Source organism: Rhinoraja longicauda, chromosome 31 (genome assembly GCF_053455715.1).
Source record: "Rhinoraja longicauda isolate Sanriku21f chromosome 31, sRhiLon1.1, whole genome shotgun sequence".
In the NCBI taxonomy this organism is placed as follows: domain Eukaryota; kingdom Metazoa; phylum Chordata; class Chondrichthyes; order Rajiformes; family Arhynchobatidae; genus Rhinoraja; species Rhinoraja longicauda.
Window position 1 is genome coordinate 21510903 of NC_135983.1, and position 22621 is coordinate 21533523.

The 22621-nt window shown below is 55.9% G+C and overlaps 1 protein-coding gene across 1 annotated transcript in view; it reads right to left on the reverse strand.

Annotated features, from left to right (window-relative positions):
- The window catches only part of notch1b (notch receptor 1b), a 118742-nt gene that overhangs the window by 36218 nt on the left and 59903 nt on the right, over nucleotides 1-22621 (reverse strand). Inside the window, 9 exon segments of the mRNA XM_078426366.1 lie at nucleotides 1421-1566; nucleotides 2662-2854; nucleotides 8399-8509; nucleotides 9349-9582; nucleotides 10547-10660; nucleotides 15005-15118; nucleotides 17282-17467; nucleotides 18332-18487; nucleotides 21876-22109. Coding sequence (XP_078282492.1) covers nucleotides 1421-1566; nucleotides 2662-2854; nucleotides 8399-8509; nucleotides 9349-9582; nucleotides 10547-10660; nucleotides 15005-15118; nucleotides 17282-17467; nucleotides 18332-18487; nucleotides 21876-22109 — 1488 coding nt within the window.

Consider the following 22621-nt stretch of genomic DNA (forward strand, 5'->3'; position numbering starts at 1 on the left):
AAGCTTTTCACTGTACCTCGGTACATGTGCCAATACACTCAACGAAACTAAACTAAAGAGAGAGATAAAGTGAAGCGAAAAGAGGGGGGATGGGACACAGATAGAGAGGCCCAGCATGCAAACAGGCTCTTCAGCCAACCCAGTTACACGCTGACCATCAATCACTGATTTACACTCACCCTCCTTTAATCTAATCCAACATTATTCTCTCTGCATTGTTATCAATTCCTCCCAGATTCTACCACTCACCCATACACCAGGGGCAATTTACAGAGGCCAATTAACCTACAAACCCACACATTCCTGGATTATGGGAGGAAACGGGAGCACGCGGAGGAACCCCACACTGTCACAGGGAGGACCTGTAAACTCCACACAGATAGCACCCAAGATGAGGATCAAACCCAGGTCTCTGATGCCGTGAGGCAGCGGCTCGACCTCTGTGCCACCCCAGAGAGAGGAAAGAGAGAGAGAGAGAGAGATGAGGAAACGTAGAAGGAGGGAAAAGGTGAGAGATGGATAAAGGAGAGAGAAAATGCAAAAGATCACAGGACAATTAGACATAGGAGCGGAATCAGGCCATTCAGCCCATCGGGTTTACTGCACCCACTCAATTATGGCTGATCTATTTTTCCACCTCAACCCAATTCTCTTGCGCTCTCCCCTGTAACCCTTGACCCTTTCAAATCAAGAAGCTATCAATCTCCGCTTTAAAAATTATCCAATGACTTGGCCTCCATGGCCGTCTGTGGCAATGAACTCCACAGATTCACCAGCCTCCGGCTGAAGAAATTCCTCCTCCTTTCCATTGTAAGAGATCGACAGAGAGAGTGAGCAGGAGAGATGGAGAATGAGACAGTAGATGTGAGGGAGAGAGAGAGACAATAGACAATAGGTGCAGGAGGAGGCCATTCGGCCCTTCGAGCCAGCACCGCCATTCAATGTGATCATGGCTGATCATTCTCAATCAGTACCCCGTTCCTGCCTTCTCCCCATACCCCCTGACTCCGCTATCCTTAAGAGCTCTATCCAGCTCTCTCTTGAATGCATTCAGAGAATTGGCCTCCACTGCCTTCTGAGGCAGAGAATTCCACAGATTCACAACTCTCTGACTGAAAAAGTGTTTCCTCATCTCAGTTCTAAATGGCCTACCCCTTATTCTTAAACTGTGGCCCCTTGTTCTGGACTCCCCCAACATTGGGAACATGTTTCCTGCCTCTAACGTGTCCAACTCCTTAATAATCTTATACGAGGGAATGAGAGACTCAGTGAGGGAGACCCGTTCATCCACACACTGGAGGGCGTGCAGATTGTGGAGGGGTAGAGGGCGCTTGCTGCCCGCGCGCGCGCGCGGTTCGTGAGGTGCCCAGGAGGCGGTGAGGGTGATGGCAGAGCCGAGGGTCTCGCCGTGGCCGCTCACCTCTGAATCCCGGCCGGCAGTCGCACAGGTAGGCGTTGTTCATGTCCCGGCACGTGCCGCCGTTGGCGCAGGGCTGCGACTCGCACTCGTTGACGTTCTGGTCGCAGTTGGTGCCTGCCCAGCCGGGGCTGCACTCGCAGCTGTACCTGTGGGCACAGGGGGGTACGGTCAGCCCGGGCAAACTCGCCACGCCGGCCGAGCGAAGCCCCCCCCCTCGACACACACACACACGCCCCGGGGCCCGGACGCACACGCAACGCTACACGGGGCTGCTCCACCAGCCTGCCCCCACCCATCCAGCATCGCCAGGCCCAAAGATAGAGTAACTCAAGCTGGAGTAACTCAGCAGCACAGGCAGCATCACTTCTTCACATTGAAGAAGGGTCTCGACGCGAAACGTCAACCATTCCTTCTCTCCAGAGGTGCTGCCTGATCTGCTGAGTTACTCCAGCTTTTTGTGTCTATCTTCGGTTTAAACCGGCATCTGCAGTTCCTTCTTACAAAATGGCGTCACAGGTAGAAAGGGTGGTCAAAAAGGCCTTCATCAGTCAGAACATTGAGTAGAGAAGGTAGACACAAAATGCTAGAGTAACTCAGCGGGTCAGGCAGCATCTCGAGAGAGAGAGAGAAGGAATGGGTGACGTTTCGGGTCGAGACCCTTCTTCATTGAGTATAGAAGTTGGGAGGTCATGCTGCAGTTGTATAAGACATTGTTGAGGCCACATTGAGAGCATTGAGCCCAGTTTTGGGCCAGCACTGTGTTGCAGGAAAGATGTTGTCAATCTTGTCAAGCAAGTTTTTGGATTGTGGGAGGAAACCAGAGCACCCGGAGGAAACCCAGGAGGTCACAAGGAGAACGTGCAAACTCCTCACAGACAGCACTTGAAATCTGGTTGGAAGCCAGGTATCTGGCGCTGGGTGGCAGCAGCTCTACCCAGCTGACCTGTACTTGAAAGGTACTCTTTGTGGACTGCTTCAGTAGAATTTCATTGGAAATGTAGAAATTCTTACACTATAATTGTTGCACTGGTACTCGGGCATGATTGTGCGTACGTGTAGTATGATTTTACCGGGGAGTATGCAGGATTCCACAGTATCGCAGAACAAGTGATAATGACGTGCGATGGACTACTGAATAGCAGGGTTTGGATATTGAGTAGAGCACCCTGCACACACCCCATTAAACACCGCCTGGGGGTGACTAACCCCCCCCCTGTCGCTGCCCGGCGGAGGCTACACACCCATTGAGGTTGTCCCTGCAGTCTCCGTGGATGCAGGGGTTGCTGTTACACTCGTTGACCTCCGAGAAGCACACCAGGTCGTGATAGCCCTCAGGGCAGATGCACGTGAAGCTGTTGATCGCATCCTTGCACGTCCCTCCATTGTGACAGGGGTTGGACGCACACTCGTCGATGTTCACGTTGCACATGGGCCCTGCAACACCCAGTCAAAACATTCGTGTCAACACGGACAGTCGTGAATAAATGAATATCAATCAGCCCCGCGGTGCCCAAAACACGCATATTAATCTCATTGTGGTGAATGCATGAATATTAATGGGGGTATCGCAAGGCGGGCATGAATATTAATAAGGATCACCCTGGCAAATAAATGAATGGCATTAAAGGAATCAGTGCAAATAAATGCACATTTCTGGATGTGGGAATGTTGTGGCACCAAGTGTCACAGAGTCCTGCAGCTACACACTGTCACATGAGTAAAGGATCAAACCCTCTCCCGACAGAGAGGTCAGCTTGTGAGCTGGTGCCTGGGCCGAGAGGGGAGAGGCGACACTCCGTGCGGAGAGCTGGGAGAGGTGGCACTCCGTGCGGACAGCTGGGAGAGGTGGCACTCCGTGCGGACAGCTGGGAGAGATGGCACTCCGTGCGGAGAGCTGGGAGAGGTGGCACTCCATGCGGAGAGCTGGGAGAGGTGGCACTCCGTGCGGAGAGCTGGGAGAGGCGACACTCCGTGCGGACAGCTGGGAGAGGTGGCACTCCGTGCGGACAGCTGGGAGAGACGGCACTCCGTGCGGAGAGCTGGGAGAGGTGGCACTCCGTGCGGAGAGCTGGGAGAGGTGGCACTCCGTGCGGACAGCTGGGAGAGGTGGCACTCCGTGCGGACAGCTGGGAGAGACGGCACTCCGTGCGGAGAGCTGGGAGAGGTGGCACTCCGTGCGGAGAGCTGGGAGAGGTGGCACTCCGTGCGGACAGCTGGGAGAGATGGCACTCCGTGCGGAGAGCTGGGAGAGGTGGCACTCCGTGCGGAGAGCTGGGAGAGACGGCACTCCGTGCGGACAGCTGGGAGAGGTGGCACTCCGTGCGGACAGCTGGGAGAGGTGGCACTCCGTGCGGAGAGCTGGGAGAGGTGGCACTCCGTGCGGAGAGCTGGGAGCGGCTCAGGACAGGGTGAGTGTGAGAGGGACAAAGTTGTGCACGAGACATGTTAGGTGCCAGGGGTGGTGGTGATGGAGGTAGATACCATAGTGGTGTTTAAGAGGCTTTTGGATGGGCACATGGATATGTGGGGAATGGAGGGGTATGGATCACGCGCAGGCAGAGGAGATGAGTTTAACCTGGCGTCTTGTTCAGCACGGACACTGTGGGCCGAAGGGCCTGCTTCTTTGCTGCACTGCTCTATGTTCTTTACTGTATGATGAGAGGGGCGGGAGAGGTGAGTTCATGTGCGAGGCGATGGGCTCAGTGTGGGAGGAGATTTGGACAGTGTCAGAGAGGATCAGCTGTTAGTGTGTGGGGTGGGGGGGAATCAGTGCACGAGGGATTGAACGCTTGTGTAGGAGAGGCAGCAGAAACTTGTGTGTAAACTAGTAGGAATCCACATACTCCAGTGAGGGTCAGTGTGTGTGTGTGGGGCCCGTACCCCAGTGAGGGTCAGTGTGTGTGTGTGGGGGGGCCCGTACCCCAGTGAGGGTCAGTGAGTGTGTGTGGCACCAGTACTCCAGTGAGGGTCAGTGTGTGTGTGTGGGGCCCACATCCCCAGTGAGAGTCAGTGTGTGTGTGTGGGGCGCGTACCCCAGTGAGGGTCAGTGTGTGTGTGTGTGTGTGTGTGGGGCCCACATCCCCAGTGAGGGTCAGTGTGTGTGTGTGGGGCCCGTACTCCAGTGAGGGTCAGTGTGTGTGTGTGTGTGTGTGGGGCCCGTACTCCAGTGAGGGTCAGTGTGTGTGTGTGGGGCCCACATCCCCAGTGAGGGTCAGTGTGTGTGTGTGTGGGGCGCGTACCCCAGTGAGGGTCAGTGTGTGTGTGTGTGTGTGGGGCCCACATCCCCAGTGAGGGTCAGTGTGTGTGTGTGTGGGGCCCGTACTCCAGTGAGGGTCAGTGTGTGTGTGTGTGTGGGGCCCGTACTCCAGTGAGGGTCAGTGTGTGTGGGGCCCGTACCCCAGTGAGGGTCAGTGTGTGTGTGTGTGTGGGGCCCGTACTCCAGTGTGTGTGTGTGTAGGGCCCGTACTCCAGTGAGGGTCAGTGTGTGTGTGTGGGGCCCACATCCCCAGTGAGGGTCAGTGTGTGTGTGTGTGACCCAGTGTGTGTGTGTGTGTGTGGGGCCCGTACCCCAGTGAGGGTCAGTGTCTGTGTGTGTGGGGCCCGTACCCCAGTGAGGGTCAGTGTGTGTGTGTGTGTGTGGGGCCCGTACCCCAGTGAGGGTCAGTGTGTGCAGGAGAGGAGGTGAAACCCAGAGATAGCTGCTGAAACACTACCGGTTATTTAGTGACTCAGTCCCGTTACATCTCAGTACTTCCCAACTAAAGTTCACCAACGTCGCTGCCTGACGGGTTCGGGAGTGAAGTGAAGTGAATGGATTCCCTTCAGAGCTGAATCTCTCCTGAGCACCGATACAAAGGAGCAACATTCAAGGCCTGCGATTTCTCATATTACGGGCTTGTCTTTCGCTTTACCTGCCCCAGATCTTTGAAAGCAGGAGCTGTGGAGAGGCTTGGCCCTGAAACCCAATCCAGCAGATGGGCCACTGCAGAATAATGGGCCCATTATTGAGTCTCACTCCTCCCCGGCTCTACACCCCCTCCCACAGCCCCCTCCCCACAGCCCCCTCCCCACAGCCCCCTCCCCACAGCCCCCTCCCAACAGCCCCCTCCCCACAGCCCCCTCCCCACAGCCCCCTCCCCACAGCCCCCTCCCCACAGCCCCCTCCTCACACCCCCTCCCACAGCCCCCTCCCCACAGCCCCCTCCCACAGCCCCCTCCCCACAGCCCCCTCCCAACAGCCCCCTCCCCACAGCCCCCTCCCAACAGCCCCCTCCCACAGCCCCCTCCCCACAGCCCCCTCCTCACACCCCCTCCCACAGCCCCCTCCACACAGCCCCCTCCCCACAGCCCCCTCCCACAGCCCTGTGAGTCAGGTGTGGTGGTGAGGGTCGGGTGGAGTGGAGTGGGGGGTGGGGGACAGGCAGCCCAAATCCCACCGCTCCGTGGCACAGTGACGCAGCTGGTTGAACTGCTGCCTCGCTGCACCGGAGACCCGGGTTCGATCCTGACCTCGGGTGCTGTCCGCGTGGAGTCTGCACGCTCGCCTTGTTACCCACGTGGGTTTCCTCCGGGTGCTCCGGTTTTCTCCCACAACCTAAACACGTGTGGGCATTGTGGGTCAACGAATTGGCCCTCTGTAAATTGCCCCTGGCATGTCGGGAGTGGATGTAGAAGTGGGACCACATAGAACTAGTGTGAATGAGTGGTTTTGATGGACTCGGTGGACTGAAGGGCCTGCTTCCATCGAACACATAGACACAAAGTGCTGGAGTAGCTCATCAATATTGCCAGCCTCTCTGGAGAAAAGGAATAGGTGACGTTTTGGGTTGAGACCCTACTCCAGTCTGAAGAAGGGTCTAGACCCAAAAAGTCACCCATTCCTTTTCTCCAGAGATGCTGCCTGTCCCGCTGAGTTCCTCCAGCGTTTTGTGTCTGGCTTTGGTATAAACCAGCACCTGCAGTTCCTTCCCACGCATGGCCTGTATCTCTAAACTAAACTAAACTAATCTAAACTATGGGAGGGGGAGGGAGGAGGTGTCAGGGGAAGTGGGAAAGGGAGAGGGAGAGTGCGTGGGTATGGGAGCGTGCACTGAGGCTGGGAGAGGGAACACGATACTCCTGAGAGTCGCTGAGCTCGGCCTGATTGATGACAGTGGCTCTTTTCACTCCGGCTCCTCCACTTACCTGCTCCCATTGACTGGGCCTGGCCTCGGCCGCGGTTGCCCTGGAAACGGCAACTCCAAACGCTTCTGCTCGGCCTTTTGGCCTAGTAAAATTGAACCGAAGCCGCCCCATTTGTGGGCACCCACCTTAAAAGGGGTGGGTGTGGGGCCCACTGGTGGCAAGGACTGTGCCCGCTTGGCGATGTAGCTTGGCCATGCCCAGAGGCACGGTGCTCCGTCTCTCTCTGTTCAGAGAGGGGGAGTGACGGTACATCAGGGGCAAAGGTAGGGAGAATGTAGGGGTCATGTAGGGTTGCCAACTGTCCCGTATTAGCCGGGACATCCCGTATTTTGGGCTAAATTGGCTTGTCCCGTGTGGGACCTCCCTAGTCCCGTATTAGGCCCGGGGGGGGCGCTGTAGGCCCGGACGCTGTAGGCAGTGTAGGTCCGGACAGTGTAGTAGGAAAAAAACTGCAGACGCTGGTTAAAATCTGTGCCTACCTTCCGGACAGTGTAGGTGCGGACAGTGTAGGTCCAGAGGCCAAAGCGACCGCCATTGGTGGAGCGGGAGCACGTGGACGCTGGCTGAGTGAGGTCAGGTGGGGCGCGGGGCGGTGACGTCACCTTGTCCCATATTTGGGAGTGAGGAAGTTGGCAACCCTAATGACTACGCACAAAATGCTGAGGACGTGGGCATTGAACAAAGGCCTGTGGTTCAAGCACAGAGAGGTGAGGCATGGTGTGCCTCAGGTAGGTGCGGGCATGAGGTCGGTGATGGTGCCCGGGGATGACATCACCAGCAACGCTGGCACAGTGAGGTGAAGGTGGTCAGACAGTGCAGGATAGGTCACCGCAGCAGTCCCACCAGGTCACCTCGGTCAAAGTGCCGCCACCCAAAGAACGTCGTGGATCAGGACAGAGGGCCGGAGAGGTCCCGGGAGGGAATTTCCTGCTCAGACCTCCTGCATCCAGTGGTGCAGCCCATAAAACCAGAGAGCCAATGAAATGCCCAGAGTTCACCGAGGCATGGTTTAGAGATACTGCACGGAAACAGGCCATTCGGCCCGCCGAGTTCATGCCGACCATCGATCACCTGTTCACACTAGTTCTATGTTATCCCACTTTCTCATCCACTCCCGACACGCCAGGGGCAATTTGCAGAGGGCCGATTAACCAACAAACCCGCACGTATCTGGGATGGTGAGACTGGAGGTGGGGCACGAGGGAACACTAGGGCGAGGGAAGGATTTGAAAGGAAGGAAGAGGACATTAATACCGAGGTGTTGCTATGCTGTGGGGGACCGCGTGGGTCAGAGGGCAGAGGTGAAGGGTGAAAGGTGCCTGGTCTGAGCATGTGGCAGATAGGCAACCAGGTGAGCAGAGGAAGAGGGAGGTGGGGGATGGGAGAGCGGCTGAGGGAGCACTGGAGTAGAGTTGGCAATGGAGGCATGGGATAGAGATAGAGACCCGGGTTCAATCCTGACTACGGGTGCTGTCTGTGCGGAGTTTGCACGTTCTCCCCGTGACCGCGTGGGTTTTCTCTTGGAGCTCCGGTTTCCTCCCACACTCCAAAGACGTACAGGCTTGTAGGTTAATGAGCTTCGATAAAAGATTGTAAATTGTCCCTGGTGTGTGTAGGATGGTGCTTGTGCAAGGGGACTCGGAGGGCCTGTTTCCACACTGTATTTCTAAACTAAACGAAACTAAACTATAAAGGTTTAGTTTAATTAAAAAGGTTTAAAAACCTTTTGGGATGGACAGAGGCAGTGGTACATGGTACAGTGGTACAGAGGTGAGAACTGGCAACAGGTCTTACCGGTATAGCCCATCTCACAGACACAGTCGTAGCTGTTGATCTGATCAATGCAGTTGCCAGATTCGCAAGGGTTGCTGGCACAGTCATCCAGGTTTGTCTCACAGTTCACACCTGTGGGCACACAATGCAATCACTAAAACCTGGTGAAACCCAATCCCTGGCCAGCACAAAGAGCACAACGTGAATGCAAGAACCTCTCAGTTCAAAGGCTTGCATTTCCACGCCACCTTTCACAGCATGGGAACACTCCCAGCGCAGGACCCAGCCGCCCAGGCCAATCTGCTGCGGGAAAGCACGCAGGTCGCCAAGCACAGCGAGTTCCCACGGACAGCAGCGGGGCCGATGGGCCGAACGTCCGCTCCAGGGTTTTGGGTGAGGGACAAGCGTCGGAAGGAAAAATAAGGGCCGGGAAGGGAAGTTCACTGGGGAGGGAATGGTGGATGTGGGGATGGTGGAGCTGGTGGCAAAACGGGAGGAGGAGGGAAAATAGAGGAAGAGAGGGGCAGGGGAGAGAGAAAGGGGAGAGAGAAAGGGGAGAGAGAAAGGGGAGAGAGAAGGGGAGAGAGAAAGGGGGAGAGAGAAGGGGGAGAGAGAAAGGGGAGAAAGGGGAGAGAGAAAGGGGAGAGAGAAAGGGGGAGAGAGAAAGGGGAGAGAGAAAGGGGAGAGCGAAGGGGAGAGAGAAAGGGGAGAGAGAAGGGGAGAGAGAAAGGGGAGAGAGAAAGGGGAGAGAGAAAGGGGAGAGCGAAGGGGAGAGAGAAAGGGGAGAGAGAAGGGGAGAGAGAAAGGGGAGAGAGAAAGGGGAGAGAGAAAGAAGAGAGAGACAGACAGAAAAGAAGAGAGATAAGAGAAAATTAGGAGAGACAGGGAGAATGGAGAATGGGATGCAGGTGGAATGAGGAGGAGGTTTAGTGAGGGGTCATGTCTAGGTGCAGGGGGGCAGGGATGGTTACCTGAGGTGCCCTTGAGGCAGGAGCAGGAGTACCCGTCCACCTTGTCCTGGCAGGTGCCCCCGTGTTGGCACGGCTGGCTCTGGCACTCGTTGATGTTGATGTCACACACGCGGCCGGTGTACCCCGCAGCGCACACGCACGTGTAGGTGGCGACCCCGTCCTTGCACGTGCCGTAGTGACAGGGGTCCTGCTCACACTCGTTGATGTCCGTCTCACAAAGAGGACCCGCGAAGCCTGGAGCAAAACTAGCGTCACTCACCCGCGACGGAGAGAACGGGGGGAGCGGGGAGAGCGGGAGAGAGTGGGAATGGGAGAGAGAGAGGGAATGGGAGAGAGAGAGAGAGAGAGAGAGAGAGAGAGAGAGAGAGAGAGAGAGAGAGAGAGAGAGAGAGAGAGAGAGAGTGGGAATGGGAGAGAGAGAGAGAGTGGGAATGGGAGAGAGAGAGAGAGTGGGAATGGGAGAGAGAGAGAGAGTGGGAATGGGAGAGAGAGAGAGAGTGGGAATGGGAGAGAGAGAGAGAGAGAGAGAGAGAGAGTGGGAATGGGAGAGAGAGAGAGAGTGGGAATGGGAGAGAGAGAGAGAGTGGGAATGGGAGAGAGAGAGTGCAGAGGAAACGAGAGAGCCAGAGAATAGGCAAACACACACGCACACACACACACATACACACATACGTGCAAACATCCATGTGCAACACACTCACACACACAAGCAGATAGATCCACGTGTGTAAACATACACTCACTCACTCACACGCAGACAGATCCAAGTGTGTAAAAATACACTCACACATGCAGAGAGACCCACGTGTGTAAATACACACACACTCACTCACACACACACACACACAATAGATAAAGGTGCCTTGGCGATCACAGGAGTGTTGAGAGCTTCCTGTGTCAGAAATGAACGATATTCATTCTTAGTAGAGAGAAGCAGCTTTCATTTGATGAGGGAGAGACCCTGGAAAGCAGAGGCCAGAGAGCTGGGACCAAACCGGACAGGGAGAGGGAGAGGCTGAGAGGAATAAGTCTGTTCAGAAAAAGTGAAGAGGTGAGGTTAGATTAGGTTTGGTCGGAGCAAAGACCAGACTGAGGATGGGGAAGGGGAGGGAAGGTTGAGCTCGGTGGGACTCGCTGGACAGGGGGTGGAGTGGGAGGATGGAGGGTGAACGGGATGAGGTGGAGTGTGTGCACTGACCTTCCAAACAGTCACAGTGATATCTGTTGGGTCCATCGACACACCTGGCTGCGTTCTTGCAGGGTGTGCTTGCACACTCATCCACATCGATCTGACACAAGTTACCATTGAATCCTGAGGAGTTAAACACAACCGGGTGAAGGGGTGGGTGAGGAGTGAGGGTTTGGGTTGAGTGCGGGTCGTGGATACTGTGGGACGGGAGGACAAGGGGGAGAGATGCCTCGAGGCTTGGGGGTAGGGGGGGGTGTGAAGAGCTGGAGGGAGAGGTTAGCTGATGGATAGTGTGTGTGTGAGTGTGTCAGTGTGTGTCAGGCAGGCTACGTGCGTGTGTGTGAATGGTTGTGTCTGTCAGCATTCACCATATGTTTCTGTTTGTGGTGTAAGTGTGAGTGAGTGAATGTTTACATGTCTATGAGGGCAAGTCCGTGCCTGCGGGTGCTTCAATTATATGTTACTGTCACACACAGTGTACCTGGTGCAGTCAAATGCTTGGCTTGGCGTACAACCCTGTTGGCTGGGTGAATGTGTGAGCGTGCATGTCTGTGAAAGTGTACGGGTTGGCTGGGCAGGGCTGGGGCTGGGGAGGGTAGACTGGGCAGGGCTGGGGAGGGGAGGGTAGACTGGGGAGGAGAGGGTAGACTGGGGAGGGGGGGTAGACGGGCTGGGGAGAGTAGACGGGCTGGGGAGGGTAGACGGGCTGGGGAGGGTAGACTGGGGAGGGTAGACTGGGGAGGGGAGGGTAGACTGGGCTGGGGAGGGTAGACTAGGGAGGGGAGGGTAGACTGGGCTGGTGGACTGGGGAGGGGAGGGTAGACTGGGGAGAGTAGACTGGGGAGGGGAGGGTAGACAGGGGAGGGGTGGGTAGACTGGGGAGGGGAGAGTAGACTAGGGAGGGGAGGGTAGACTGGGCTGGTGTACTGGGGAGGGGAGGGTAGACTGGGCTGGTGTACTGGGGAGGGGAGGGTAGACTGGGCTGGTGTACTGAGGAGGGGAGGGTAGACTAGGGAGGGTAGGGTAGACTGGGGAGGGGAGGGTAGACTGGGGAGGGTAGACTGGGGAGGGGAGGGTAGACTGGGGAGGGGAGGGTAGACTGGGCTGGTGTACTGGGGAGGGGAGGGTAGACTGGGCTGGTGTACTGGGGAGGGGAGGGTAGACTAGGGAGGGTAGGGTAGACTGGGCTGGGGAGGGTAGACTGGGGAGGGGAGGGTAGACTAGGGAGGGTAGACTGGGGAGGGTATACTGGGGAGGGGAGGGTAGACGAGGTTGGGGAGGGTAGACTAGGGAGGGGAGGGTAGACTGGGGAGGGGAGGGTAGACTAGGGAGGGTAGACTGGGGAGGGGAGCGTAGACTGGGGAGGGGAGATTAGACAGGGGAGGGGAGGGTAGACTAGGGAGGGTAGACTGGGCTGGGGAGGGTAGACGAGGTTGGGGAGGGTAGACTAGGGAGGGGAGGGTAGACTGGGGAGGGGAGGGTAGACTGGGGAGGGGGGGTAGACTGGGGAGGGGAGGGTAGACTGGGGAGGGGGGGTAGACTGGGGAGGGGAGGGTAGACTGGGGAGGGGAGGGTAGACTGGGGAGGGGAGGGTAGACTGGGGAGGGGGGGTAGACTGGGGAGGGGAGGGTAGACTAGGGAGGGTAGACTGGGGAGGGGAGGGTAGACTGGGGAGGGTAGACTGGGGAGGGGGGGGTAGACTGGGGAGGGGGGGTAGACTGGGGAGGGTAGACTGGGGAGGGGGGGTAGACTGGGGAGGGGAGGGTAGACTGGGGAGGGTAGACTGGGGAGGGGAGGGTAGACTGGGGAGGGTAGACTGGGGAGGGGAGGGTAGACTGGGGAGGGTAGACTGGGGAGGGGAGGGTAGACTGGGGAGGGGAGGGTAGACGGGGGCTGGGGAGGGTAGACTGGGGCTGGGGAGGTTTCACTGGGCCAGGCCGGCTGGGGCTGTCAGCTTTGGCAGGGTGCACAGCCTCGGCAGCTGGTGCAGGAGAAAGGGCGGCTGGATGTGGTTGCTGTGAGGCAGCGTTCTCTAGCAGGGTGCCGGGACACCATGGTTACTGAGAATGGGGATCTGAATGGCCCTGGCCTCACACTGACACCAGCCATTGACAGCCAGCGTCCCTGAACATCACAACCCCCTGCCATTCGCTCCGGACAGACAAAGCCCACCGGCTCCATTCACAACGCATTTCATTTCTCATTGCAGGTTTTTGCCTCCCTCCCTCGCTCTTCCTTCCGTCGGCTTCCAGAACCTCTCCACTGCCTCTTGTACTCCTCTTTCAGTTTGGAGATGCAGCGGGGCAGCAGGCCTTTCGGCCCACCGAGTCGGTTTCAACCGTCGATCAGCTGGCACACTCACGCTATGCTACACACACTGGGGACAAGGTACAAGTTACAGGAGCCAATTAACCTACAAACCTGTGCATCTTTGGAGTGTGGGAGAAAACCGGGGCACCCGGAGAAAACCCACGCAGGTCACATGGAGAACGTACAAACTCCGTAGACAGACAGCACCCGTAGACAGGATCTCACCCGGGTCCCTGGCGCTGTAAGGCAGCGACTCTACCACTGCACCACCGTGCCACAGTGCCACTCCTCTCCATCTTCACTGCACATGTCCTCACCATCACAGTCTCCTCTTCCACCACCTATCCGTTTCCTCCTCTCCTTCCCTTTAATTCCCTTTGTGTGTGGGGCCCGTACCCCAGTGAGGGTCAGTGTGTGTGTGTGTGTGTGTGTGTGTGTGTGTGTGTGTGTGTGTGTGTGTGTGTGTGTGGGGGGCCCGTACCCCAGTGAGGGTCAGTGTGTGTGTGTGGGGCCCGTACCCCAGTGAGGGTCAGTGTGTGTGTGTGTGTGTGTGTGTGTGTGGGGCTCGTACCCCAGTGAGGGTCAGTGTGTGTGTGTGTGTGTGTGGGGGGCCCGTACCCCAGTGAGGGTCAGTGTGTGTGTGTGTGTGTGTGTGTGTGTGTGTGTGTGTGTGTGTGGGGCCCGTACCCCAGTGAGGGTCAGTGTGTGTGTGTGTGTGTGTGTGTGTGGGGGGGGCCCGTACCCCAGTGAGGGTCAGTGTGTGTGGGGCCCGTACCCCAGTGAGGGTCAGTGTGTGTGGGGCCCGTACCCCAGTGAGGGTCAGTGTGTGGGGGACACTGAACTCGTGAATGTTGAACAGAGAGCCATAATCTTATTGAAATCCGGGGCAGGTTTGATGACAGGCATTTGCTGTTGCTGCTTTATCGTGTACAGCACGGACATCGTGGGCCAAAGGGCCTGATCCTGTTCTATGTTCTATTTATTATTTACTTCAGCTGTAAACATATGCTGGTCTACATTACTGTTGCGGGGCTGGTGGGAGATGATGGGGAAAAATACATCCAAACAAAATAAGCTTCGATCTGCACCTCACAGTCAGAGCAGAGGGAGGTGCTGGGTGAGTGTGCTGGGTGAGTGTGCTGGGTGAGTGTGCTGGGAGAGTCTGCTGGGTGAGTGTGTTGGGTGCTGGGTGCTGGGTGCTGGGTGAGTGTGCTGGGTGCTGGGTGCTGGGTGAGTGTGCTGGGTGCTGGGTGCTGGGTGCTGGGTGAGTGTGCTGGGTGCTGGGTGCTGGGTGAGTGTGCTGGGTGCTGGGTGCTGGGTGAGTGTGCTGGGTGCTGGGTGCTGGGTGAGTGTGCTGGGTGCTGGGTGAGTGTGCTGGGTGCTGGGTGAGTGTGCTGGGTGCTGGGTGCTGGGTGAGTGTGCTGGGTGCTGGGTGCTAGGTGCTGGGTGAGTGTGCTGGGTGAGTGTGCTGGGTGCTGGGTGCTGGGTGCTGGGTGAGTGTGCTGGGTGCTGGGTGCTGGGTGAGTGTGCTGGGTGCTGGGTGCATCACTGATACATGTCTCAGTGGCGGCAGAGTGGCCCAGCGGTAGAGTTGCTGCCTTACAGCGCCGGAGACTCTGGTTCGATCCCGACGACGTATCCACGGGTTTGTACGTTCTCCCCGTGACCTGCGTTTTGTACGTTTTCTCCGGGAGCCCCGGTTTCCTCCCACACTCCAAAGACGTGCAGGTTTGTAGGCTAATTGACTTGGTGTAAATGTAAACTGTCCCGGGTGTGCGCAGGGTAGGGCTAGCATTCGGTGATCGCTGGCCGGCGTGGGCTCGGTGGGCCGAAGGACCAGTTCCCGCTCAGTATCTCCAAACTAAATGTCTCTCGTGAAGCTCCAATTATCAACTTACCTCTGCGCACGCCAACACTTTATCAGTGAGTTTGTTATTTGTCAGTGGCCAGGTTTTGCTTGATGGAGCTGGAGTGTAGTGGAGGGAGAACTCCACAGGCTGGGGGGGGGGGGGGGGGGGGTGGGGGGGGAGAGTGAGTAGGCCTTGCCTTGGCAGCTAAAGCCTGCCCGTAGGCTGGGATTAGCCCTGGCCTTGCCTGCAGCACACAGAGGATGCGGTGGGGGTTGGGGGGAGATCAGCAATCTTTACTGGCACCAACCTGACGGGCATTCGCACTCAAATTCGTTGATTTTGTCGATGCACTTGCCCTTGTTCAAACACGGATTACTGGCACACTCGTCGGTATCAATCTGACAGTAGAGTCCAGTGTAACCTGCAATTGTACAACACGCACAATTAACCATTTCCATCTGGAATGTCCGTGTGGAAGAATCCGATGTTTCCGCGCAGTGCGTGAGAAAATAGTTTTTCATATTTTAGAAAATATTCTCTCAACGGTATTGAGGGTCAGTAAATAGAGGGGAGAAAATATTTTCTCTGCTCTCTGTTCTTTATCTTTATTTTCTCCAGTTAAGAGCTTGCTTGTGGATCTCAAGGTATTCGCTTTCCCGCTTATTCCCAACGGTGGCACACAAAGATCAGCACCTTCTTCACACCCACTCAACAAGCTGGCCCTGCCTCACCTCAAATTCCTCACCTTTGTTCTCGGATATCTGTCGATATCCCAACCCCCCCCCCCCCCCCCCAAAACGAAAATCATCTGATCTCATTCTAGGAATGTTCACTTAGCCCCCGACCCTTCTCCAGAGAAGAGTGGTCTGGATTTCCACCACCCTTGTGTGACCAAACGCTCTCAATGGCCTGATTGTAAAGTGAGAGACTCAGCAAAGAGGTCCCTGCGTCCATCCCATCAAATCATCATGTCATAGAGTCGTAGAGTCATGCACCCTGGAAACAGGTCCTTCGTCCCAACTTGCCCACGCCGACCAACATGCCCCAGCCACGCTAGTCCCACCTGCCTGCTTTTGACCCATATCCCTCTAAACCTGTCCTATCCATGTACCTGTCTGAATGTTTCCTCAACGTCTCAGCCATGTCAATCCTGATGAGAAGACATTTCACATCTTTGCAGATCTATTGGGTTAAACCCAACCTGCACCCAAACCATCCACAGCCAAGCACGGAGACTTATACTTAATATGATGCCTGACACCACCTGAATCCCCAAGCATTGAGACAAACGTTAGGCTTGGTTGGCTGACGGAGCTCCATGTGAACTGGGTGCAGAGAGAAGTAGGAACTGCTTCCTCTGCTGCGTACCTTGGCTGGCGTGAAGTGTTGGCCTGGCCTGAACTATACTCCAGGTCATCATTTTTGTGAAACCAGAGCCAACCCAAGCCTGGTCCACGTGGGTCCCTCTAGGCACAAAATTGAGTGGCCAATGTCCAACCTGTGCCAAACCTGTCCTTGCTCCCCCATTATTACGTGTTATATTAGGTGCAATCTTTCAAGTAAACTCTGAGTATGTTCTGTCCAACCAGGTCATAGTGTCATACAGTGTGGAAATAGGGCCTTCAGCCCAACCTGCCCACACCAACCAACATACCTCATCTATAGTAGTCCCACATGCCTGCGTTTGGCCCATATCCCTCGAAACCTACCCTATCCATGTACCTGTCTAAATGTTTCTTAAACGTTGCGATACTACCTGCCTCAACTGCCTCCTCTGGCAGCACGTTCCATACACTCACCGCCCTTTGTGTGAAAAGGTTACCCCCTCAGGTTCCTACTGAATCTTTTCTCCCCTCATCTTAAACCTCTGTCGTCTGGTTCTCTGGGTGACTGTTGTAAACCAGAGAGAGCAGTGATCCACATCGCGACCCCTGGCCTATTGCTCTCCCCGCGTCCCACCACTACTCCCGGCCATCATGTCATAAGGAATAGGCGTAGAATTAGGCCATTCGGCCCATCGAGTCTACTCCGCCATTCAATCATGGCTGATCTATCTCTCCCTCCTAACCCCATTCTCCTGCCTTCTCCCCATAACCTCTGACACCCGTACTAATCAAGAATTCTACCTATATCTGACAATAGACAATAGGTGCAGGAGTAGGCCATTCGGCCCTTCGAGCCAGCACCGCCATTCAATGTGATCATGGCTGATCATCCACAATCAGTACCCCATTCCTGCCCTCTCCCCATACCCCCTGACTCCGCTATCATTAAGAGCTCTATCTAACTCTCTCTTGAAAGCATCCAGAGAATTGGCCTCCACTGCCTTCTGAGGCAGAGAATTCCACAGCTTTACAACACTCCGAGCGAAAAAGTGTTTCCTTCTCTCCGTTCTAAATGGCCTACCCCTTATTCTCAAACTGTGGCCCCGGCCTAAAAAAATATCCACTGACTTGGCTTCCGCAGCCTTCTGTGGCAGAGAATTCCACAGATTCACCACCCTCTGACTGAAGACATTCCTCCTCATCCTCTTCCTAGAAGAATGCCCTCACGGCTCCTCCATTACCAAGGCGTCTGCACCTACCGGCCATGCAAATGCACTGGAACCTTCCAATCAGGTCGAGGCAGGTGGCATCATTCTGACAGGGGCTGGACATGCACTCGTTGAAGTCCAGCTCGCACCGAGGCCCGTGGTAGCCGGACAGGCACTGGCACATGAAGGAGCCCACGGTGTTGATGCACTTCCCCGAGTGTTCGCACGGATTGGAGCCTGCGGAAGATCGCAAGGGAAAGGAGCTTTTAAAACAGGTTTCCTGTCATTCCCCACCGCGGCTTCCCCCCCCCTCCATCTTTGCTCCATTAATCTTGCTCCCCCCCTCAGCCACCTCTCTGCCTCCAGAGCTTGTGGCCTGCGAGTCCAAACATGAGCATCTAATTCCACAGCTGGAATCCCTCAGTGTAGGGAAACAAAAACTGCGGATGCTGGTTTAAATCGAAGGTAGACACAAAATGCTGGAGTAACTCAGCGCGTCAGGCGGCATCTCGGGAGAGAAGGAATGGGTGACGTTTCGGGTCGAGACCTGAACCGTCATCCATTCCTTCTCTCCCGAGATGCTGCCTGACCCGCTGAGTTACTCCAGCATTTTGTGGACTCTAGCAGCTGGACTCTCTCTCTCCCTCTTCCCACCATTGTTCTCGGTTGCAGTTAAAGAGGGCAGGGGGGTGGGGTGGGGGGGTGGAGAGAGGAGGTTGGGGGGGGACAACAAGGGAGGAAGAGATAGACACAAGGAACTGCAGATGTAGGAATCCTGAACACCAAGGGCTGCAGGAACTCAGCATCTCTGGAGGAAGTGGATAGTTGGCGGTTTTGCTTGGACCCTTCGTCAGTCTCATGGGTCGGCACCATATCGGGTCGGGGCCCTTCTTCCCACTCCATGCAGTCGGAAGGGACAGAAGGAACCCTTCCTCATGCTGCTGGACAGGTGACGTTTCGGGTCGGGACCCTTTTAAACATTGTGTATCCATGTCCTCCAGAGATGCTGCCTGACCCGCTGAGTGACCAGGCCTCTCTCTGTGCTCCCCAGGCGTAGAGAGGCATGGAGGAGCGTGGAGGGGCGGAGGCTTCCGGCCTTACCGAGGGAACACTCGTCATCGTCTTGCTTGCAGGCGGTGCCGGAGAAGCCGGCCGGGCACATGCAGATGGCCTTGCCATTGACCGGGTTGGTGCTGCAGTTGGCTTCCTCGTGGCACGGGTTACTGATACAGGCATCGTCCAGGTGGCACAACAGGCCTAGGGTGCAGGCAAAGGGGAAAGCATCAGCAGGGAGAACGTACCACGAGCAAACAGGCCGTTCAGCCAGTCCAGTCAATGAGCGACATCCCAAATTCCCATATACCCATCCAAACCTCCGCCGAAAGATGGGCCTAGACTTTAGGCTCCAGAGATACAGTGTGGAGACAGGCCCTGGTCAGCCCACCGGGTCCATGCCAACCGGCGATCACCCCGCACACTTACCTGCACACACTAGGGACAATTCTACAACTTACAGAAACAAAGCCACATTAACTCACAAACTTGTACTTCTTTGGAGTGTGGGAGGAAACTAGAGCACCTGGAGAAAACCCACGCGATCACGGGGAGAACGTACAAACTCCGTACGGACAGCACCGGTAGTCAGGATCAGACCCCGCGCTGCAAGGCAGCAACTCTACCACTGTGCCACCGTGCCACCCTGGCACCGTGCCAGCTTGTATTAACATTCTACAGCATGGACATACCGTTGGCCCAGCTGCCCCATGCTGTTATTTAAGTTGAATAAAAGCCTTATCCCATCTGGTGTCATCTCCCCACATTGACACATCCTTCTCTACCTTTCCTCCAACCGTGCTTCCTGCAGCTTCTCTTTCTGACATTCATCTTAAGCACTCAATAGACAATAGACAATAGGTGCAGGAGGAGGCCATTCGGCCCTTCGAGCCAGCACCGCGATTCAATGTGATCATGGCTGATCATTCTCAATCAGTACCCCGTTCCTGCCTTCTCCCCATACCCCCTGACTCCGCTATCCTTAAGAGCTCTATCTAGCTCTCTCTTGAATGTATTCAGAGAATTGGCCTCCACTGCCCTCTGAGGCAGAGAATTCCACAGATTCACAACTCTCTGACTGGAAGAAGTGAGCTCTACACTGCGTGGACCTGGAATCATCTGGTGAGCTTTGCTACACCTATTAGACTTTTGTACACGTGTGACCGTGGCCTTTTGTACGGGGTGTGACCTTGGCCTTTTGTACGGGGTGTGACCTTGACCTTTTGTACGGGGTGTGACCTTGGCCTTTTGTACACGTGTGACCTTGACCTTTTGTACGGGGTGTGACCTTGGCCTTTTGTACACGTGTGACCTTGGCCTTTTGTACGGGGTGTGACCTTGGCCTTTTGTACGGGGTGCGACCTTGGCCTTTTGTACGGGGTGTGACCTTGGCCTTTTGTACACGTGTGACCGTGGCCTTTTGTACACGTGTGACCGTGGCCTTTTGTACACGTGTGACCGTGGCCTTTTGTACACGTGTGACCTTGGCCTTTTGTACACGTGTGATCGTGGCCTTTTGTACGGGGTGCGACCTTGGCCTTTTGTACACGTGTGACCTTGGCCTTTTGTACACGTGTGACCGTGGCCTTTTGTACACGTGTGACCTTGGCCTTTTGTACACGTGTGACCGTGGCCTTTTGTACGGGGTGCGACCTTGGCCTTTTGTACACGTGTGACCTTGGCCTTTTGTACACGTGTGACCGTGGCCTTTTGTACACGTGTGACCTTGGCCTTTTGTACATGTGTGACCTTGGCCGTTCTCCCTTCCACAAGGGGAGCACACCATCTCCACTATCTGCCCTTCAATCTTTTAATAATCAGGCCCCCATGTATCCTTCTCCTTTCCAGAGAACTGAGCCGCGACCTTCCAGGTAGTTGGACCCCGACAGTTCTGCCGTCGTCCACGTAAATATTTTGCGTGCATCTTCTACAGTTCCTCTGACTACCTCTGACAGTCCTGTAGTCAGACAGTGATGCGTAGAGCCAGGATTTTGCCTTTTTATGCCTTTTTTTGATGATTTCAGCAAGATAATGCCTTTCTCAGGTTCGAGTGCCTAAATCAGCCTTTTTTTGCCGTGTTAACGTAACTTACAAGAACATTTCCACCACCGGGGGCGCCACCATCGGTCGTTCACTCGTGGGTAGTGGACGAGGCCCCAGTCTTTTGCAGTCGGGCTGTAAGTGGGTGTTAAGTGGTGATTGGAGAGGGGTGGGTGGGGAAGAGTCCAGTCTTTTCAGGCTGGAGTCAGGCTGTGAGTAGGTGTGAAGTGTTGTTTGGGAAGGTGGGAGGGAGGGGCTACCACCGATGTGGTCATCGGTACACTGGAGGCGGGTCAACAATCAAAGGAGTATATCGACATGAATATAGAGTCTGCAGCTTGTTTCGGGTATGCACCAGTGACCACAGCTGGGGTAGAAAGAAGTTTTTCAGAACTGAAGCATATTCTGTCTGGCAGACGGCATAGTTTAATACCAGATAATTTGAAAAAATGCTAGCAACCAGGCAACTTTGGTCACTTAATGTAGTATACCTTTATACTTTCATTTTTAACCATATTTTGGTGGTGGAGATACATGCCTTTTGTGCCTTTGTTTGTCAATAAATGCCTTTTTCGTGCCTTTTTTGTGATTTTATTATGCCTATTTGCCTGCCTATTTCAGAGATTTTAAGCACCTAAACATCCTGGCTCTAGTGATGAGATACAGACATGGGGCCTTTCAGTTCACCAAGTCCCCACCAACCACACACAGCTCTGGTAACTGGCAAAAACGGCATCTGACAAAACAAGAGGTCAGGGGTGATGCCAGGTCCAGAGGCAGGGAAAGGTCAGAGGTGATGCCGGGTCAGATGGGGAGAGGTCAAGGGTGATGCCAGGTGCAGAGGCAGGGAGAGGTCAGGGGTGACGCGGGTCAGGGACAGGTGAGAGGTGACGCGGGTCAGAGGCGGAGAGGTCAGGGGTGACGCGGGTCAGAGGCGGAGAGGTCAGGGGTGACGCGGGTCAGAGGCGGAGAGGTCAGGGGTGATGTGGGTCAGAGACGGAGAGGTCAGGGGTGACGCGGGTCAGAGGCGGAGAGGTCAGGGGTGATGCGGGTCAGAGGCGGAGAGGTCAGGGGTGATGTGGGTCAGAGACGGAGAGGTCAGGGGTGACACGGGTCAGAGGCGGAGAGGTCAGGGGTGACGCGGGTCAGAGGCGGAGAGGTCAGGGGTGATGTGGGTCAGAGACAGAGAGGTCAGGGGTGATGTGGGTCAGAGGCGGAGAGGTCAGGGGTGACGCGGGTCAGAGGCGGAGAGGTCAGGGGTGCCGCGGGTCAGGGACAGAGAGGTCAGGGGTGCCGCAGGTCAAAGGCGGAGAGGTCAGGGGTGATGTGGGTCAGAGGCGGAGAGGTCAGGGGTGATGTGGGTCAGAGACGGAGAGGTCAGGGATGACATTGGTCAGATGGGGAGAGGTCAGGGGTGATGCGGGTCAGGGAGAGGTGAGAGGTGACGTGGGTCAGATGGGGAGAGGTCAGGGTTGATGCGGGTCAGATGGGGCAACGTGATCGTGGCACATGAAGACATGCGTGTGGTACCTGTCTGGCCATGGGGACGTACCTGTCTTGCCATGGGGACACTTGCAGTAGAAGGAGGCGACGCGATCATGGCAGGTGGCGCCGGCGTGGCAGGCAGCGTTGGCACAGTCGTCAATGTTCTCGCTGCAGTCGTCCCCAGTCCAGCCGTTCACACACACACAGTTGTAGCCTCCGTTGTTGTTGTGGCAGGTGCCCCCGTTCTGGCAAGCATTGGGCTGGAGCTGACACTCGTCCACATCCTCCATACAGAACTGGCCTGTGGGGAGGGGGTTGGGAAGAAAAGGGGAACCTCTCAGTAAACCAGTAACTCAAACCCCACCCCGCCCCCCCGACCTGAAAACCCGTGGCCGAGGGAGGCTGCCTAGTGGTCTTCACCTCAAAGCCCAGGGCTATGGAGCAGGCACAACCCTGGACACCTACCCTCAGCTGGAGAAGGTGAGGAGCAAGGTGGGCCAGCTGGGAAACAGCCAGAGTTCGTGCACACAGCGGGATGGCTCCTGCCACCAGAACAGGTGTCCGGTGAGGAGTGTGACGTGCCCCATGTTGAACGAACCATCACTCTGAAGAAGGGTCTTGACCCCGAGATGCTGCCTGATGGACCATAGCTGCCCACTATTTGGGAAGGGGTTGGAGTCTCAATCGGAAGTCATTTCTAATGACCCTTTTCCAAGAGGTCTCTTTTTTTAGACTAAACGAAAAGAAAGAGGCGGAGAGGGTCAGTGTGTGTGGGGCCCATACCCCAGTGAGGGTCAGTGTGTGTGTGTGTGG